The 16,281-nt window shown below is 45.0% G+C and overlaps 2 protein-coding genes across 2 annotated transcripts; one reads left to right on the forward strand and one right to left on the reverse strand.

Moving 5' to 3' along the window:
* Positions 1-6,650: 6,650 nt before the first annotated feature.
* Positions 6,651-8,670, forward strand: LOC100822176. The gene is made up of 2 exons (XM_003560066.4): positions 6,651-7,058; positions 8,222-8,670. Exons 1-2 carry the CDS (start codon positions 6,757-6,759, stop codon positions 8,277-8,279), a joined length of 360 nt encoding a protein of 119 aa, XP_003560114.2. The 5' UTR covers positions 6,651-6,756; the 3' UTR covers positions 8,280-8,670.
* An 89-nt stretch (positions 8,671-8,759) lies between these two features.
* Positions 8,760-13,437, reverse strand: LOC100828465 (transcription initiation factor TFIID subunit 4). The gene is made up of 6 exons (XM_010238982.3): positions 13,182-13,437; positions 12,287-13,106; positions 11,823-11,971; positions 10,880-10,916; positions 10,705-10,769; positions 8,760-9,771 (listed from the first exon to the last, which is right to left on the reverse strand). Exons 1-6 carry the CDS (start codon positions 13,274-13,276, stop codon positions 9,273-9,275), a joined length of 1,665 nt encoding a protein of 554 aa, XP_010237284.1. The 5' UTR covers positions 13,277-13,437; the 3' UTR covers positions 8,760-9,272.
* Positions 13,438-16,281: the final 2,844 nt, after the last annotated feature.

The raw sequence follows: 16,281 nt of genomic DNA on the forward strand, positions 1-16,281 counted from the left end.
GAAGATCACGCCCGTCCTGAACTGCTGAACAGTACTACTGCCGCTGTACGCACACATGCGGTGTTTCGCTTCCTTTAATTTGCTTAATAACAGGGCTCCAAGCCTCCAACCCAGTGGGCCCATCGATCCGCGAGGCGGAATGTCGATCAGCTGTGATGTTTGGGCCAACCCAGCTGCCCGTTTGGACCCGGTTATTAGATGGGTCAAAATCACACGCTAGCACTAACAAGGCCCAATAATGCCACACCTAGGCCGGCCTTTGCTTTCTGCTTCTTTTACCTTTTTTGGTTTTCTTCTATATTTTGTCCAGGTTTTTCATTTATTCGTCGTCCTCCTTTTGTTCCTTCTTAACTGTGTTTCTCTTTTGTGTTCCGTTGATGGATTATCTTTCTGGATCTATTTATGCGTAAGATTATTTACTCAGAAGATATTCTTTTGTTGAACAACACATGTGGCTTCGTCCGTACTACTCCCATTTAGTTGGATGGTCTGATTCCATAGCAACGTATCGGTACTCAGCCAATCAATATTGGAAATGGACCGTTTCTACGATATATCCTGGTGATATTCTGGCCTTCCAATAGTCGTTGATAAACCTCGCCATCTTCTGCCTGAACATCGCAAACGTCCGGATCCATGATCCTCCCGTTGCTTCACTATACACTATGTATCTTCTAAGAGTAGTCTCTTGGAGAGTGACTGACGAAGCCGGCATCGCCGCCCCGGGCTAGGCAATAGCACGGTCCCCTCGAAATCTACGTGCCCAATGCGCAAAGGACTTGGTGATCTTATTTACCCTTCCGTGGACACTCAGGACTCCTCTTCTTCGTACGTATAATTCCGTGGGTTACTCTCATGGGCCGGGCTGGGCACCGTGCGGCACATGCCAATAGGATCGCTCAGTGCTAAGGCTCTACAGCTGTAGCGGTTCTAGCTGGTCCTGCTCCTAGCTAAGCTGCCATAAAACAGAGCAAACACCCCAAAGATCCCGAATCGGCTCGACGGCGAACGGGAGACGCGACACCGAGAGAATTCCCAAAGATTGCAGCCAGCGTCTTTAGAACCCATTCTGCATAAGCATCGTGCCATATCCGGTGCCAAAACCGCTGCTTCGTGACGTCGATTTCTAGTAAACCGCCCGGACCATCCACTTTCATTGGCCGGTCGAGTACGCAGTATCCACTTGCACCAGCAGCTACGGAGCCGACAATTCGATCCACACCCGATCGATCTCCTGTGTGCGTCTATCTGCCTATCTGGCTGGGAGAAAAAGCGAGCCTATCTGGAAAGATACCTGAAAGGGATCTGGCTGCAGAAAGAGGCTGGCTGAACAATTTTCGCTAGCATTAGCTTTGGTGTGAAGTGTGATAACCTTCGGTTATCCACCTTGTAAATATTCTTTGCTTTGTTCCTTTAATATAAAATCGCAGTAGATCATTGATCTCCTGTTTTTCCTAAAAAAAGAAAGAGGCTGCGCCTTTGATTAATTCAGCTCAACAATAAGTTGATATCATTTGGTGGTTTAGGCATTCTGTCATGCCGCATCTCACACATGCATGAGTCCATGGTGACTGGTGAGGCACGAAGAAAGGGGGCGCTTGATGGTGAGGCCAAGCACTCAGCTCATGTTCAGTCAGCCATTGCTTCCTGTCACTAGCTGCCTCGGAAAACTGGGTGAACGAATGGCGCTGTGTTCAAATTGTAATCTGCAAAGAACAAGTTGACATACACTCCTTCCGTCTCATATTAAATGACTTTTTATTATATGTATATAGACGTTTTTAGACATAAATACATCCATATTTTGACAAATTTGAGTCATTTAATATGAGATGGAGGGAATATATTGGAGGAGAGCTAGGCGTTCTTTTAACAAAAAGCAATTTTTTTTGCCTAAAATGAAGGTGGGGTTTTAAATCCACTTGACCATTGTCAAAATATTCCCTCCGTCTGGAAATAAGTGACGTGTATTTGTATATATTGTTATACAAATCCACGTCACTTATTTCGGAACGAAGAGTGTATCAAATTCTAAGAAAATTTGTAGTTTTTGTGAAAAAGAAGAGAAGAACGCAAGTTCGCCTTGGCTGGTTAAATTGGCACATGGAGCCACTCAGCCGAAAAAAAGTTCCACTTGGTGGCTTTACTTAGTTAGCTCATCTACTCAATCCAGGGGACAATAATATGGCTACATTTTGTGTGTTGCTGTCTTCTTGATCTCTGATTGATTAAACTTAATTTTTTTGACTAAATTACACTTTGTTTATCCCCGCTTAGCAATTTGTGACAGTGTTTATCTCATTTAGAATTTGTCACATTTTACCTCATGTTTGTAAATGTGTGACAGGTTTGACCCCATCTAACTAATTAGCCAGGAACGTGACATTTTGGAGCAACTTTTTGGGTAATGTGGATAGTCAAATTGTCCAACATATTTTCGTCAACGAAAATTGTCCAACATAAAACAGTAGCCCCAACTATGAGAAACGGTCTAAAACTTTTATTAACCTCACGTAGCTAGGACCCAAATATATATTTTTTAAATTTTTTGAAAATAAAAAAGATGGAAGTTCTTCATTTGTTTTGAGAAAACGTAGTACAGACGCAGATGATCATAAGCACGCACGCACACTCACCTCTAAGAACACAAGCACGCACACTCTACCTCTATGATCACCTCCGAGAGACTGGTCCGGCACATCATCTTGAGATTAACGAAGTCACGACAGACGCTTCGTAGTTGACGGGTACGTCACTCCCACTAAAAGCACAATACCGGTTAGGTTCTATATTAAATCCAGTAAAATGCGAACACCAATTTCAAATCGGAAATTTCAAATCGAAGATTTGAACCTATGTGGGTTGATTCCACCGGGAGTAACCAACACGCTTCAAAATACTAGTTCTTCTTTGGTCAGGCTGAAACGAGCGCACGGTGCCAAGCCGACTCACCGAGTTAAGTTTTCTCCCAAGTGTTGACAAAAGGACAATCTGAGATGACACCATTGCGTGTTGGTGTCTTCTCACTTTGTGCTGCTTGATTGAGCTTAAGTTTCGACGTATCCATTGGATAAAAACCACCTTTTAGCCCTGAAATAAACCTTTGTGTTTTCCATCACTCTTGTCAGTTGTCAATGATGGCCCCAAAGTCCCTTTATATTTTCGCCAGTTCAGGTCGAGCCACAAATGCCACATGGAGTTGTACTACCAGGATAAAAAGGTTCTCATCGATTAATCATCACTTTGTGGATCTCACTTGATGCCATGACAACACTGGGAGCTTATTTTCTTGCTGATATCCTCTTGGCTTTTTCTCTGTCCAGGTACACACGCGCTTCAACAAACACTACATGTATCGTACTCATGTGCAGTTATAGAGCTTTACATCGTTACTTCCATTATGTTTTGTTCTTTTAGTGAGCTCTTTTACGGTACTCGAGATGAGTATGAACCGTTTATCCATTCAAATCTAATAGCTAATACTATTTGGTACTCCAACACAATTCTACGGAGTGCCATCTCCACAAACTAGGGAGTACCACGATGTTAGGGACAAAACCGTAATTAAATCAGTAGTTTCTTATTTCGTTAATCGGTAGTTTTGGAATCGATCTGTACAAGATCGCTAATGTATCAATTATCAAGATTGGATTAAAACTCCTGCTACATCCTGATCCCAAAATAACAGATTCGGCGGCCGGGACAGAGCTCCAGCACTGTACGGGACATGGGAGCGGTGAGGGATAAGGACGGTTCAGCCGGAGGGGCTTCTCGGTTGAGGTTAAAGTCGGTCGAGGTGAAGCGCGCCGTCGTGTGAGGGCTGGGTGGCCGCCCGGTGTTCCGCCATTGCACTTCAGAGTTCGATCAGGCGCTGCCGGCAGCAGCCAGCGTGCTAGTCGTCTGCTCGGCTGAATTCAATGAACCATAGATAGTCTGACGAGATACTTATATTTCTGAATGTTTTCCTAATCAAGAGCACTGCACTGAGCTAGCAACTAGGCATTATCGGGGTAATCGTGGCCAGGGGCGAAACCAGAAAAATACATATTGGGGTCATTCTTTAGAATTACACTGGCGTCATTGCATATTGCTAGAAGCAATTCTCTATTTCAAAGAAGAATTAGCAAAAAGTCGTTGGTGTCATTTGACATCAATGCTTACATGGTGGCTCCGCCCCTGATCGTGCCCCATTGCATGGCGGCAGCATACACATGAAGTGATGTCAAATGAAAGAGTTGATTAGACCCGCCTGTTATTCTAACCTTATTTAGTCTGAAGCAATCAATAACCTGAGGAGAGAACAAGAAACTACTCCTGAAAGTTAACTATACCATCGATAGCAGAAACTATATGGATAACAAATATGATTACATGCCCAGTTAGACATTCAGTTGATATATTTTTCGCAAGATGTTTGCATGCGGAAGAATTTGCAATTCTTGCTCGGTACAGAGCGGTCGTCCGGACGGCCGTGACTTGTGGTCTCGAGGAAGGTCGGGAGTGCTCGTCGCCTGTGGCTGTGGAGGATGGGCTGACGATGGGCAGGCAGTACCCTCGACGCGTAAGGAGATGGGAGAGGCAGCGCCGTGCTTGAATCTCAATTGGTATGGAGAGCGCGGCGGCGGCGCCGCGCTGTCTCAAGGTGTGCGATTGGAACCGGAGGCAGTCGAATAGAAAAGGAAAGTCCAAATTATCCGGCCGGCGCAAAATCTAGATTACCTACCTTGTTTTGTTGTGCAAATGTCTAAGCCAATGGTTAGATTAATTTGGCACTCCCATCCGGTCTATGGAGTACCGGGGTACCGTAAAATTCCTTTTTTTTAGTAGCGACTGGAATCCGGCTTCTTAAGCTCTGTTTCAAGATTGCGACATTATATCATCTTTTCTATTCTCTGGCGTGCAGCGTTATTGCCTAGATGCAGTGTACCGTTATTACTAATTGAGCGATACAGGCTTAAGAGTTAACTGGAGTGCTACTGCTAGAGAGGTCTAATCGTTTATCACATACGGAGTAGTTTAGAAAACAACCAAATTCGCTACGACATAAGCATCAACACAACAGCAGCTTTCGCAAGTTTTTCTCTTGTAAAGGACCCAATCAGAAAACAAATCAATACAAAACGTATAATCTCTACATGGTTAATTGGGTCGAGCTGAGTGCTGTGCCACTCTTGTCCTTTGTTTAAGTCAAGTTTGAAGGAGCTTAATGGGCACTGACTGTAGTCTCTCTTTTTTGCAGCCATGTTGCAAGAAGATCGCTGAGCTGAGCTGGACTTCTGATCCGAAAGAGACAAATACGATAGATAATTGGCATGCCTTTATCGAGGTATTGACATCAGATTTGTTAAACGGAAAGGTTAAGTAAAATAATTAATTAAATGTAGTCATGGGTGACCGAGTACTCATCCCCTCTTTGAATGGGTCGTGAGTCTTGTAGAATCACAAGCAGCTCGATAAAATCGGAAAATGACTCAACGCAGCATCACATGTTTTCCCATTGGATGGTGCTCGAACGGGAAGATACTACCAGCAGGGGTCTGAACTCTGAAGGCAAGAATTTGACTGAGCCATAGTCGCCCACGCAAAGCACAAAACCTCGTCATATTTATCCATTTTATTTGCCATCTATCACATCATATGCTATATGGTAGTGTACTTAGTAGCAACTTGGACTAAAGGGTAACCAGAAAAATTACCATGCAGGTGACGTGCACGTATGATTGTTTATTTTTTCCACGGCCTAATAATCAACCCAAAGCGGACTACGAAGAAACGGTTGAGGAAACGCCCAGCCATTGAATCAGGATCCAACGGTCAAGACACTAACCAATAGTCCGAGAAGGCATGCGTGGTGGTTAGTGTCTCACTGTCCAGTGATGACATACGCTCGGTTTGTTATTGCCTTTGTTAATTTCTAGGTGAAGATTCGGGATCGATATAAGTAATATTATTTCGTACTTTTCACCTTTGATTTGCACCGCATGTGTTAGATCTGATGGATCATGTGAATACAGTTTGCAAGTTTGTACCCGATGAATATTTGCATTGAACACATCGCCAAACAAAAATTTAATACTCCCTCCGATTCATATTAATTGTCTCGAATTTGCCCAAATATGAATGTATCTATGACTAAAAGATGTCTAGATACATGTAATATTTGACAACTAATATGGATCGGAGGGAGTAATTCGCAACATTGTGTTTCTACATGTACAACATAAAAAAAAACAAATAGTAGCAATTGTTTAGGTAGACAGGGTTCATTTTTCCGCATGATGGCGTAACCACACACAACGTAGTACATGCCACCCAAAGTCCCAAAGTAATGACAAAAATTTGCAAAAATCAACTGTGACATGCATGTGGACCGCACCTGAGATAAACAAATTAATTAGCCACCGGTGTTCAATAAACTTTAGTATATTTGTCCTCTGGAAATAATTCAGTGCTGGAAAGACTAAACTGTCCTCGCTCCTTATAATTTATTTTCACCTAGTGTCTTTAGTACAGTACTCTGTTTTTTTTTTCTGAAGAAAATGCAGACCAAGTAAGAAGAAGTCACGAGTTGTACACAAGGTCAGTTTCGTCTTTTTACGTTAGCAACTAACACAAGTGGCGGAAGCCTGCTAGCTCCGGGGATCACGATATAATAAGCACACACATCAGCCGGTGGCTGGCGTAAGATCAGCTCAAATCCCCGGAGACCAGGCCAGGGCAGTACTATAGCCAGAGATCATATCGCCCGATCGATCGATGAAGCTCTTCGAGTTCGTGAGGCGCTCACGCCGGCCATCATCGGCGGCCGCGGCGCCGGTAGCGGCGGTGCCGGCGGCGAACGCGTCGGTGGAGAAGAAGAGGCGGCGGCCGTCGTCGTCTTCGGGGTCGGCGGCGTGGAAGCCGACGCTGGGGGCCATCTCCGAGGATGCCGCGGTGGCCGCCGCCAGGGCCGGGGCCGAGGCGGAGAAGGCCAAGGCGAAGCTTGCGGCCGCGGCCAAGGCCAAGGCGCGCGAGAGGCCGCCGCCTCGCGCGTCCCGGCCCGACTACGACGACTTCCGGTGAGCTATAGCTCCGTTTCGATCCGCGTCGTGTTTAATTACCGGGAGCGTTAATTGACGATAGTACGAAGCTATGGCCGTTGGATCTTCTTGACCGACGGTAACGTGATCTAATCTCTATGGACTATGGTGGAAACATAGGTTCGTTGAGATTTTTTTTTTCCTTTTTAGCTTTTCGTTGAGTTTGCATCCATTTTCTTCATTAGTAAAAAATGTTGATGTCTCAAAAATTATTAACTGAAAACAAATTTTGAAACTCCTTTTTATTTCTCGCAGGAAAAAGAACTCTTTTTTTTTTAGCAAAACAAATGGTTGGTTGATTGGTCAGCTGTTGGGTCCGTAGGTAGTCGGAACTTGCAGAAAGTTGACTCCAGATGGACAGCTGGTTAATCGGCTCACGTACAGGAGCAAGTTGTGTACGTACGGTCAATGCTGCTTTTTTTTCAGCAACTAGGTTACGCAGTTGCTCTTTAGCTCGCGGTTATCCATCGACTGCAGACTTAATCCATTGTTGACATCTAGGAGTAGTTGGAAATATGTATGTTCTCCATAGCTCAATGTTTTGGGGTGAAATAATGTGGAGAACAGGACAGGAAATGGCAGGAATTTGTTGCCCGTCTTCGGATTATCATTTTCGTTTCACCATCCGCTGAGAAACTCGAGGATTTAAGATGTTATTTGCTGCATGAACAGCACAATGCCACAATGGACCACGAAGAAAAATACATATGACCCCCTGAACTGCATGGACCACCGCGCCGTGCGTTCTGCCCATAGAATCTCCATCTGTAGACAAGCTCTATGTTGCTGGTGCATGTGTCGGAAAGAGACGTTCTCTCTTGCTTTATTTGTTAGTCAAAACTTTGGCCGTGACTGAGCCTGTGAACCTGATGCCTACTCCTGAATCATGATGATCTGCTGCTTGTCAACTTGCCCTTCAGGAATCGCTCGTCCGTTCGTAACGCGATTTTCCTTTTTACCTATTTCCGTTTCAAGCTGCTTTGCGCACTTTATGTCTGTCAACGTTGCACATCAAAGCCAAATCCAACATTTTTTTTTCAGGAGACAGGGCAAGTATGCAGTAGTATTATAAACCAGCTTATATTTTTGCAAGATACCATCCATGCTCTTGGCACTGACCCAGGTTATATCTGTACCTGCAGGCGCTTCGGGGCACCTACTGTGTTGCCGGCGTTCGGGCCGGCGGCATTCCTCTTCTGAGCTCAGACGAGCTCCCCATGGGACCTGGATTCAGTGAAGTTACTTCACCTGATTTTGGGTGGCTGACATGTGGGTCCCATGACACGTTGGTCCACATATCAGCCACCCAAAATCAGGTGAATCCTTCTTCCTCGCAGTGGCGGTGTGGCCTGACAAGCATGGCGGTGTGGTTCGCCAATGGCTCAGATCTGCTTTGTGTGCCTAAATCGCAGCATGCAAAGCTGTGATTCCTAGTGCTTATTAATCCTGATGTGCATATCCTACCGTTAATAGTTCTTCCCAACTTACATTGTGCCTTTCGGTTTCCATGATTCTCCTACATGATGTACCCAACCGGATTAATCGACAAAGTGCCATATTTTAAACTAGTTTGAGAAAATAGATTGCCTAACGGATGAGAATCAATTCACTTCAGCAGTGGGCTCTGGCTCACCGATCCCGGTGCTCAGCGAAAACAGAAGTTAAAAGTACAGGCAAGCATCATGACATTGATCCTACAATCTTTTACGCATCAAGTCATAAATAACGGGTGCCAATGAAATAATCTGAAAATTAGCACAATGAAATCACCATTTGCTGGGTGCTGAAGGGTGCCACAGAAGCATCCTAATCTGGCAACATCTTTTAAAAGCACACCAGAATCATACAAGGCACGCCCAACTAAAATGCCAGCAATTATTCCCCAGCTTAAATCACAGGTAGCAGGATGACGAACAGAAATAGTTATAAATTCTCATCCCCTGTTATCAAGAGAGGAAATGTGCCACCAAAGTTATGAGAGGATCCTTTGTTCGCTAAAATCAGACTAGCACCCCTCATGTGTCTGCATTTGAAGACAACAATTTGACTTGCCCACGCTGGAACAACTGTTGAAGACAACAGTTCGACTTCCCCATGATAGAACTGAACATGACAACAAAGCAGTGGGCTTCCACAAGGCCAAGACATTTGAGCCACGTCATCACGGGATCATATTGTATGTTTGCCACAGGATCAGTAACCATTAATCCTTGGATGTGAAGAGCCTGAGTGCAATGCCCCGTTGTCAGTGCGCCTTGAAAATCCAACCTGATGATCCCTAGTCCCTGGGCTCGGAGGAACTCTTGGACTAGGAACACTGGTCAAGCGACTCTTCGGCACAGTATCAGACATGGACTTAGAAAAGGCCTGGGCAAGCTCCAACGCGGTCGCTGCTTTCCCAAATCGAGGTGCGGTAACCTCAGGCTTTGGTGGCTCCACTGGCTTTCTCCAGGTTTCAGGTTCTGGACGCGGTTGTTCAGCCACCTTCTCCACATCTCTAGCAACCTTCCTACTGTCCTCACGTCTTGTAGGCCTGTGTGCATCCGCTCTGTCTGTATCCCGCCTGTAATCTTTCCTATCAGCATTCCTTGGGCCTCTATGACCAGATGGATAACTCTCAGCCTTTTCGCCTGAAGTGTTAGCAGGCATAGCTTCAACCTTGTGCTCAGCCTTTGCAAATTCAGTTTTGGACCTACAAAATGCCATGCCATTTTTAAGCACATGCAACAAACAAGAAAAGAGAACTATTCCCCAAATAAACTCAAACATTCAACTTAATTGTATGCATTAATCCCTGCAGAAAAGAAAACTATTCCCCCCAAATAAATTATCATTCACAACTGCTTTGATACAAACACATATTATGGATCGGAGGGAGTAACAAATAAACGACATAACAGTGCAAAGTTTCTACCGGAAAAATGAAAAACATATACACAAGGTAAAATGTACACTTTCCTCATTACCACGCTTCCTGAAACACTCCAGAAACAAACCTTGTGCTTTATGCATCGATACATGAATACAACAGAAACCAAATTTTAACTAGAAAAAATGCATGCGAAGGAAACTAATCCAGCATCCAGGCCTAGGCAGGTCGAACACCCTGGGCTGATAAAAATAGCATCAATCAAATTGCTATCAACGGATCAAAGGCCTGCCTGGCAGCCATTACTAATTCTATAGTTGTAGGCTACAGGCAACTCATATAGTTTGTCGGTTAACAGTGCATTTTGCAGCAGATTTTGTAGGTGTGTATGAAAAAGTCATGAGCAAAGTTGCAGTTGTGTATGAAAAAGTCATGAGCAAAGTCAAGTTTAGGTGGGGAATTAGATGTGAACTGTAGTATATGTTACGCACGGAGAAGTAATGAAACAAGTGGCAATGACAGCCCACAGTCCAAGTATGTTATGGTAACAGTGTCACTTGGTAGCTTCCATGAACAAGTCAGAATTACACAATATAATATCATAGCAAGGGAATAGAAAGCATCAAGAACAAGAATCTAAGATGAAAAACAATAATCAACGCACCTTAACCGCCAAAAGAAAGCTATTAATGTCAAATAAAAACACTACAGCAATATACTATAGGATGGTGTCTCAAAGGGTTATATCTTAATTACCTGCCAACCGGAGAGGTTTTCTCAAGATCACTTGCCAAAGCATCTACTCCACGTTCTCTGAGAACCTGCATTTATGAGAGAACACTATGAGCTTTTCATTCTGCTAGAATGGAAAAAGGAGTTATTAAATAACATCACTAAAAGCCAAATGAGGACAGGGTAAGGACAGACATACTTGTTCCCGGGGGCGAGCACCGCCAAAGACAGATGGCCTAATGCATTAAAACAACAAAAATAACTTTAGCATAATAATAAAAACTACATTGAGGTATTTACAAATACTCTTAACAGTAAATAAACTAGACCCCGAAGATGATTCTTATATTTTTTTTTAACAAAACAGTCCGTTTATTGACTGGCTAACAAATTCAGTACCAGCATCCAATGCAAAAAAAGAAAGATCTGAGCTCTCTCAAAACATGGGAGCAGTGTGCTGTAACTAAATTAAGAAAAAAGCACAAGCATGCCATTCTACTATTACAGCCACTCACAAGTCATCAGACGTCAAAATTACCTAAAAACATATAGCAAATTTGTATGTTGTCCTTTTAGCACCTACTATCCAAAGCAATACTATGATTTGTTAAATTATTAAATGTTTAAATCATCTGTTCTATAGAATCAATCTGACGGTATTAAAATGTTTACACAACACTGATTCACCTACAGGATGCAATAAGAAACCATAGGGATGTAGTTTTCATAAAGAAAAAGGTGATCAGCACTAGCCAATGATATGAACTTTCCCTGAAAAAGTAAAGCAGCACTAGCAGTCTTATGCAACTCGAGTTAGATATAAGGCGTTATTTTAATTATGCCAACAAGGTACACTTCAAAACAACACGAATAGGCATTCGTAATTGCACACAGCACGGACCATGCATGATAGGAATATGCAGCGCAAACAAAAAGAGACCAATGTCCATCTAAATGCACCTACTTGACATTAATCATAGATCAATTAACACAAAGGTAAATGCAATTTTGGTGCAATACAGAATATAGTAACATAAATATGTCTTGGATAGGACAAGCAATAGATATAAGCCAAGTTACAGCCAGCAACAAACAGTCAAAAAGAATTCAAGAATCTCTTGTAAAAGCTTAACATCATTTACCTTTCTTTTGCAGCACTTTCACCAGACTGACTCACTGCACTAGAGCGAGATTTCAGATTCAACCGCGGTCGCTCCACCGTTGCCCTGCTTTCAGCATCATGAACAAACTCAACCTGTGTGATACTCGCAATCACAGGGACCTGACTGACCTATACAGGTATTACACCACCAAGAAAAGGGATTAAAAGTCAACCATATCATAGGGAACCTATCGATATCAAACTACCCATAAAACAAAATCCTAATAAATAGTTAAACAAAAAGCTACATAAGGCGGTCTCATATATGGCTCCAAAACTCCGCTTGAAGAACCAATACTGATCAACTCTGCGGCTACAATTTTACTGGATGCAAGACATGACAATTAAATTTGTAGTCAGATCAACAATGCTCTAAACAAGGTGCATTCCTGTCTTTTAGAGCAGTAAGATCAGCACAAAACTCAGAAGGAACAGAGGTAGAACCTGCTTATCTTCGACATAGGTAGGAGATGGTGCAGGGGGGTCAATTGGCTTAGAACGAGGAAGCAGCTTCAACTTGGGCCTCTCTGGAACCACTTCGGCTCTCACTTCCACAACCCTGCCTTCATGCGATGCAGGCCTCACCGGTGCCATGCCCTTCTCCATGGTAAGGTCCAGCGCTCTCACTCCAACTGACCTTGGCCTCTCCATGGCATCGTCCAGCTCTCTCACACCAACCGACCTTGGCCTCTCCATGATCCCGTCCAGCCCAGTCACTCCAACAGACCCTGGCCTTTCCATGACACCGTTCAACTCTCTCACTCCAACGGGCCTTGGCCTCTCCATCTCGGGTGGGAGCACATGAGTCTCCAGCACTGGTGCCGACACAGGCGCCGGTGAGTAGGAGGGTTTCGACAAGTGCCACCTACCGGAGAGTACCTTCTCGACGGCGCTCGCCTGCGCGATGCTTGTCGGCGACCAGATCTGACCGCCGCCGCCGGCGGGAACAACCGGCGCCGCGGCTGGAGTGACCTCCCTCCGCGCACCCCAGGCGTTCCCGGGCCCGGATCTAGCGGCGCCCACCGGCTGCGCGGAGGCGAAGGACGAGGGCGACGGAGCCGGGCGGCGAGGCGTGACGGCCTCGAAGGGCGTACGCTCGTCCTCGTCGAAGTGGCGGCCGATGCGGGAGGGATTGGTGAGGAAGGAAGGGACCGCGACAGCCGCGGCGGCGGCGGCGGAGGAAGCCGCAGGAGTGCGGGGGCGGGCGGGTACAGCCGAGGAGGGGGACGGGGCGGCCGTGGGGCGGTCCGGTGGTCGTGCAGAGCTGCCAGAACGCGAACAGTTTGATGAGTTACAGCAGGATGACGGGGTCAGCGGGGTTAGGGTTTGGGCAACTTACACGCCAGGGGCGGAGGGGAGAGGGAGCTCGGATGGGATGAAGCCGCCGTGGAAATCCTTGAGCGTCATCGTCGTCACCGGCTTCTTCTTCGACATGGCCGCGGCCGCCGTCGAGCCCGTCGGCGACGGAGATGGACGGGCTCCAAAGGGATCGGGGCCTGATGCCTCCAGCTTTTCCAGGTGTTGTTAGTTTGTGTAGCGCTTCCGGTGGCAGGGAGTGTTGGGTTGGATTGGGATTTCTGCGCTTTGGCGCTCGACCATTTGGTGACTTGATATATAGTTGTCCCTGATACCGGTGGAGTTCGGCTCATTTTGGTTACTCCATACTTCGGCGTCCGGTTGCGACGTAATTGGATGCAGAGTTTTGCAGTCATGAGGATTCTGTCGCTGGTCCATAAAATTTTAGAAAACAAACATTTTAACGAAATCAGAAAACATATGTCGTATGGATCTTATACAAATCCACGTCATTTATTTCCGGACGAAGAGAATATATAACATGTTCAGGGTGAGCTATGTCAAGTAAGCGGCGGATCGTGTTTAAGAGAAAATAAATTATGTATTTCTTTTCAGAATTGCCGACACAGGTTCAAGATACCCAAATCTCCACATATGGTCTAACCCTAGCCTCTAGTTATCACTCCCGTTTTTGTGATCAAGCTTGTATTGGCATGACTAGCGGCGTTTCCATTGTGACTACAAAAAACTTGTCGGTTCTTTTGCTCTTGCAAAAAAGAAACACACGTAATCCACGTTCTTAGGTCCGGTCCTACCCTAGTGTGATGTGGCTGCTATGTGACGAAACCAAAATACGATGCCCAGACAAAGGTGACAAAAAAACGTGCTCCAAAAAAAACCTATTACGTCCACATCACCTGACACCCTAATGGCCAACACAGACTCTGCCGTCTCGACATACGCCTAACTGACACATCACTGTGCCAACATCCTACGCTTGCATCAAGCTATGACGTTGCACACGCTAGCACCTTGTCGTCCAAGCTACACCATCTGCTCGCCTGCAAACCACGTTTGCACCACGGCGTCCAAATAGGAAGTATCGAACCATAGCTATAGCACAGTATAATACAAATATATTTTATGTGTCGTATAATTAGGTTTAGTGGGCCTGCACCAAATTTGTTGGAGACACCTCAAGTTCTCGAAACCTTGCAAGTTACATGGAAAGGTGTAACATGGGTTCTGCCCTTACACGACTTGGAGGGGGGGGAGGGTTGCAGTATACCACTCTTCGAAGCATTTGGAGGCCTGGTGAACTAGTCGGCTTTTCAAAGATTTGAGAGCGTCTGGCATGGCCACCGATTGCAAGCTCATGGTGGTGTTTGATGCCATCCAATGAAGACTATAACAAGTCTTGTCTGGTAGCGAGAGTAAAGCATGTTACGATACCGGATTGTCTCTCTGTTATGATGGTGGCAAATATAGTAGCGATTACAGAGGAAAACTGTCTTGTAGGGGTCGGCATTTCAGAGACGCTCACAAAGCACCTACCCCATGTAACTCCGGTCGCGGTGGGCTTGAGAAGAATCATTGATGTAGCGAGAAGAGAAGGATTTTACGATAGAACCCAACTTCACTGCCATGGGTTTGAATCATCTCTAATATCAATTTGTCAGATCCACGAAGGGATCAACAGATCCACAGTAGATGGGGATTGTTAAGATTTTATTAATTAAGTTAATCATCCCTTGTAATTAGCACCGAACGGTTTCCTGTGAGCAAACCATCGGGCTTGCACGCCTTGCACGTGCGCGTCTCTTCCTGGACGGACGCGACCGTTGCTCGCATCCCTCCGGAGAAGACACGACCCTTTGTAAGCCTATATATTGGGCACACCATCATCGAATAAAGATAGAGTTTCATTCTCATCACAATCTAACACGTTATCAGCACTGCTCTACCGAGAGCAAAACGATAAGAAACGAAGAGGAGAACCGAAGAAGGGGAAAGAAGAACACCAAGAGACAAAGATGACCGCAAAAGAATTCACTGAGCTAGCGCTCAACGGTCACATCTACCCTACATGGGCGATGGACATAAAGATCAGCCTCGCATCTCGAGGGATTGCTGCTGCACTCCAACCTCCTTAGGAGGGAGTTGCCGAACTAACTGAAATGCAGAAATATTCTGCCTTATACATCATAAGGCATCATATTCATCCAGATCTCAAGGCTGAGTACTTAATGGAGGAATCTCCAAGTACCATGTGGCAAGCACTTAAAACAAGATATGAACAGTAAAAGGCAGTCATTTTGCCTGAAGCTAATCATGAATGGACTCAACTCTGACTCCAGGACTTCAAGTCTGTCGGAGAGTACAATCATGAAGTTCATAAAATTTGTTCAAAGTTGCGCTTTTGCGAAAAAGGAACCTACAGATGCGAAAAAAATAGAAAAGACTATGTCTACTATGCTCCCGGCTGATAGGATTCTACAGCAACAATATCGTGCAAGGGATTACCAAATTTCTTCCGATTTAATTCATGTACTTCTTCAAGCTGAGAAACATGATGAGCTTCTTTTGAAGAATCATCAACAGCGACCTATTGGCACTGCTCCTCTCCCTGAAGTACATGCAAATTTTTGGAATACCAAGTTCAATGGCTCATCTCAAAGCCAACCAACGAAATTTAGAGGTAATCGCAAACGCAATAAGAAGCGCAAGCCACAGAACTCAGACCGTGGGAAGGGCATCGCAAAGCCTAAGTTTGAAAAAACTAATCTTTGCCAGAAATGTGGATGCTACAAGCACACCATGAAAAAATGCCGCATTCCACGACATCTGGTCAATCTGTATCAACAATCCCTGGAACAGAAGCAACCTCCACAAGGTCAAAGATATGAAGCACACTTCAATCTTCAGTCCGACAGCATCAAGGAAGCTGATCGTTCGCAAGCCGTTCCACCGGAACCAAGCAACAACGAGGCATTCCAGCAGTCACAGGAACCTTTGGGCACAGAGAACATGATGATTGAATATTCCTCAAATGACCTGTTTGCGGACTTTGAATAATCTCATCACTCTGTGGATACCAAGTCCATTACTTATATTGATGTATTGTAATAGAACATATAGTCGTT

This window comes from Brachypodium distachyon, chromosome 1 (genome assembly GCF_000005505.3).
Source record: "Brachypodium distachyon strain Bd21 chromosome 1, Brachypodium_distachyon_v3.0, whole genome shotgun sequence".
Classification (NCBI taxonomy): Eukaryota; Viridiplantae; Streptophyta; class Magnoliopsida; order Poales; family Poaceae; genus Brachypodium; species Brachypodium distachyon.

What these genes read in the sequence shown, in the direction of transcription:
- LOC100822176 (XM_003560066.4), top strand. Translation starts at nt 6,757, where the DNA reads ATGAAGCTCTTCGAGTTCGTGAGGCGCTCACGCCGGCCATCATCGGCG. An exon ending in CCCGACTACGACGACTTCCG is followed by an intron (nt 7,059 to 8,221) that starts GTGAGCTATAGC and finishes CTGTACCTGCAG; the next exon opens with GCGCTTCGGGGCACCTACTG.
- LOC100828465 (XM_010238982.3), bottom strand. Translation starts at nt 13,276, where the DNA reads ATGTCGAAGAAGAAGCCGGTGACGACGATGACGCTCAAGGATTTCCAC. An exon ending in CTCCCCTCCGCCCCTGGCGT is followed by an intron (nt 13,107 to 13,181) that starts GTAAGTTGCCCA and finishes GCGTTCTGGCAG; the next exon opens with CTCTGCACGACCACCGGACC. An exon ending in GAAAGTGCTGCAAAAGAAAG is followed by an intron (nt 10,917 to 11,822) that starts GTAAATGATGTT and finishes TTAATGCATTAG; the next exon opens with GCCATCTGTCTTTGGCGGTG.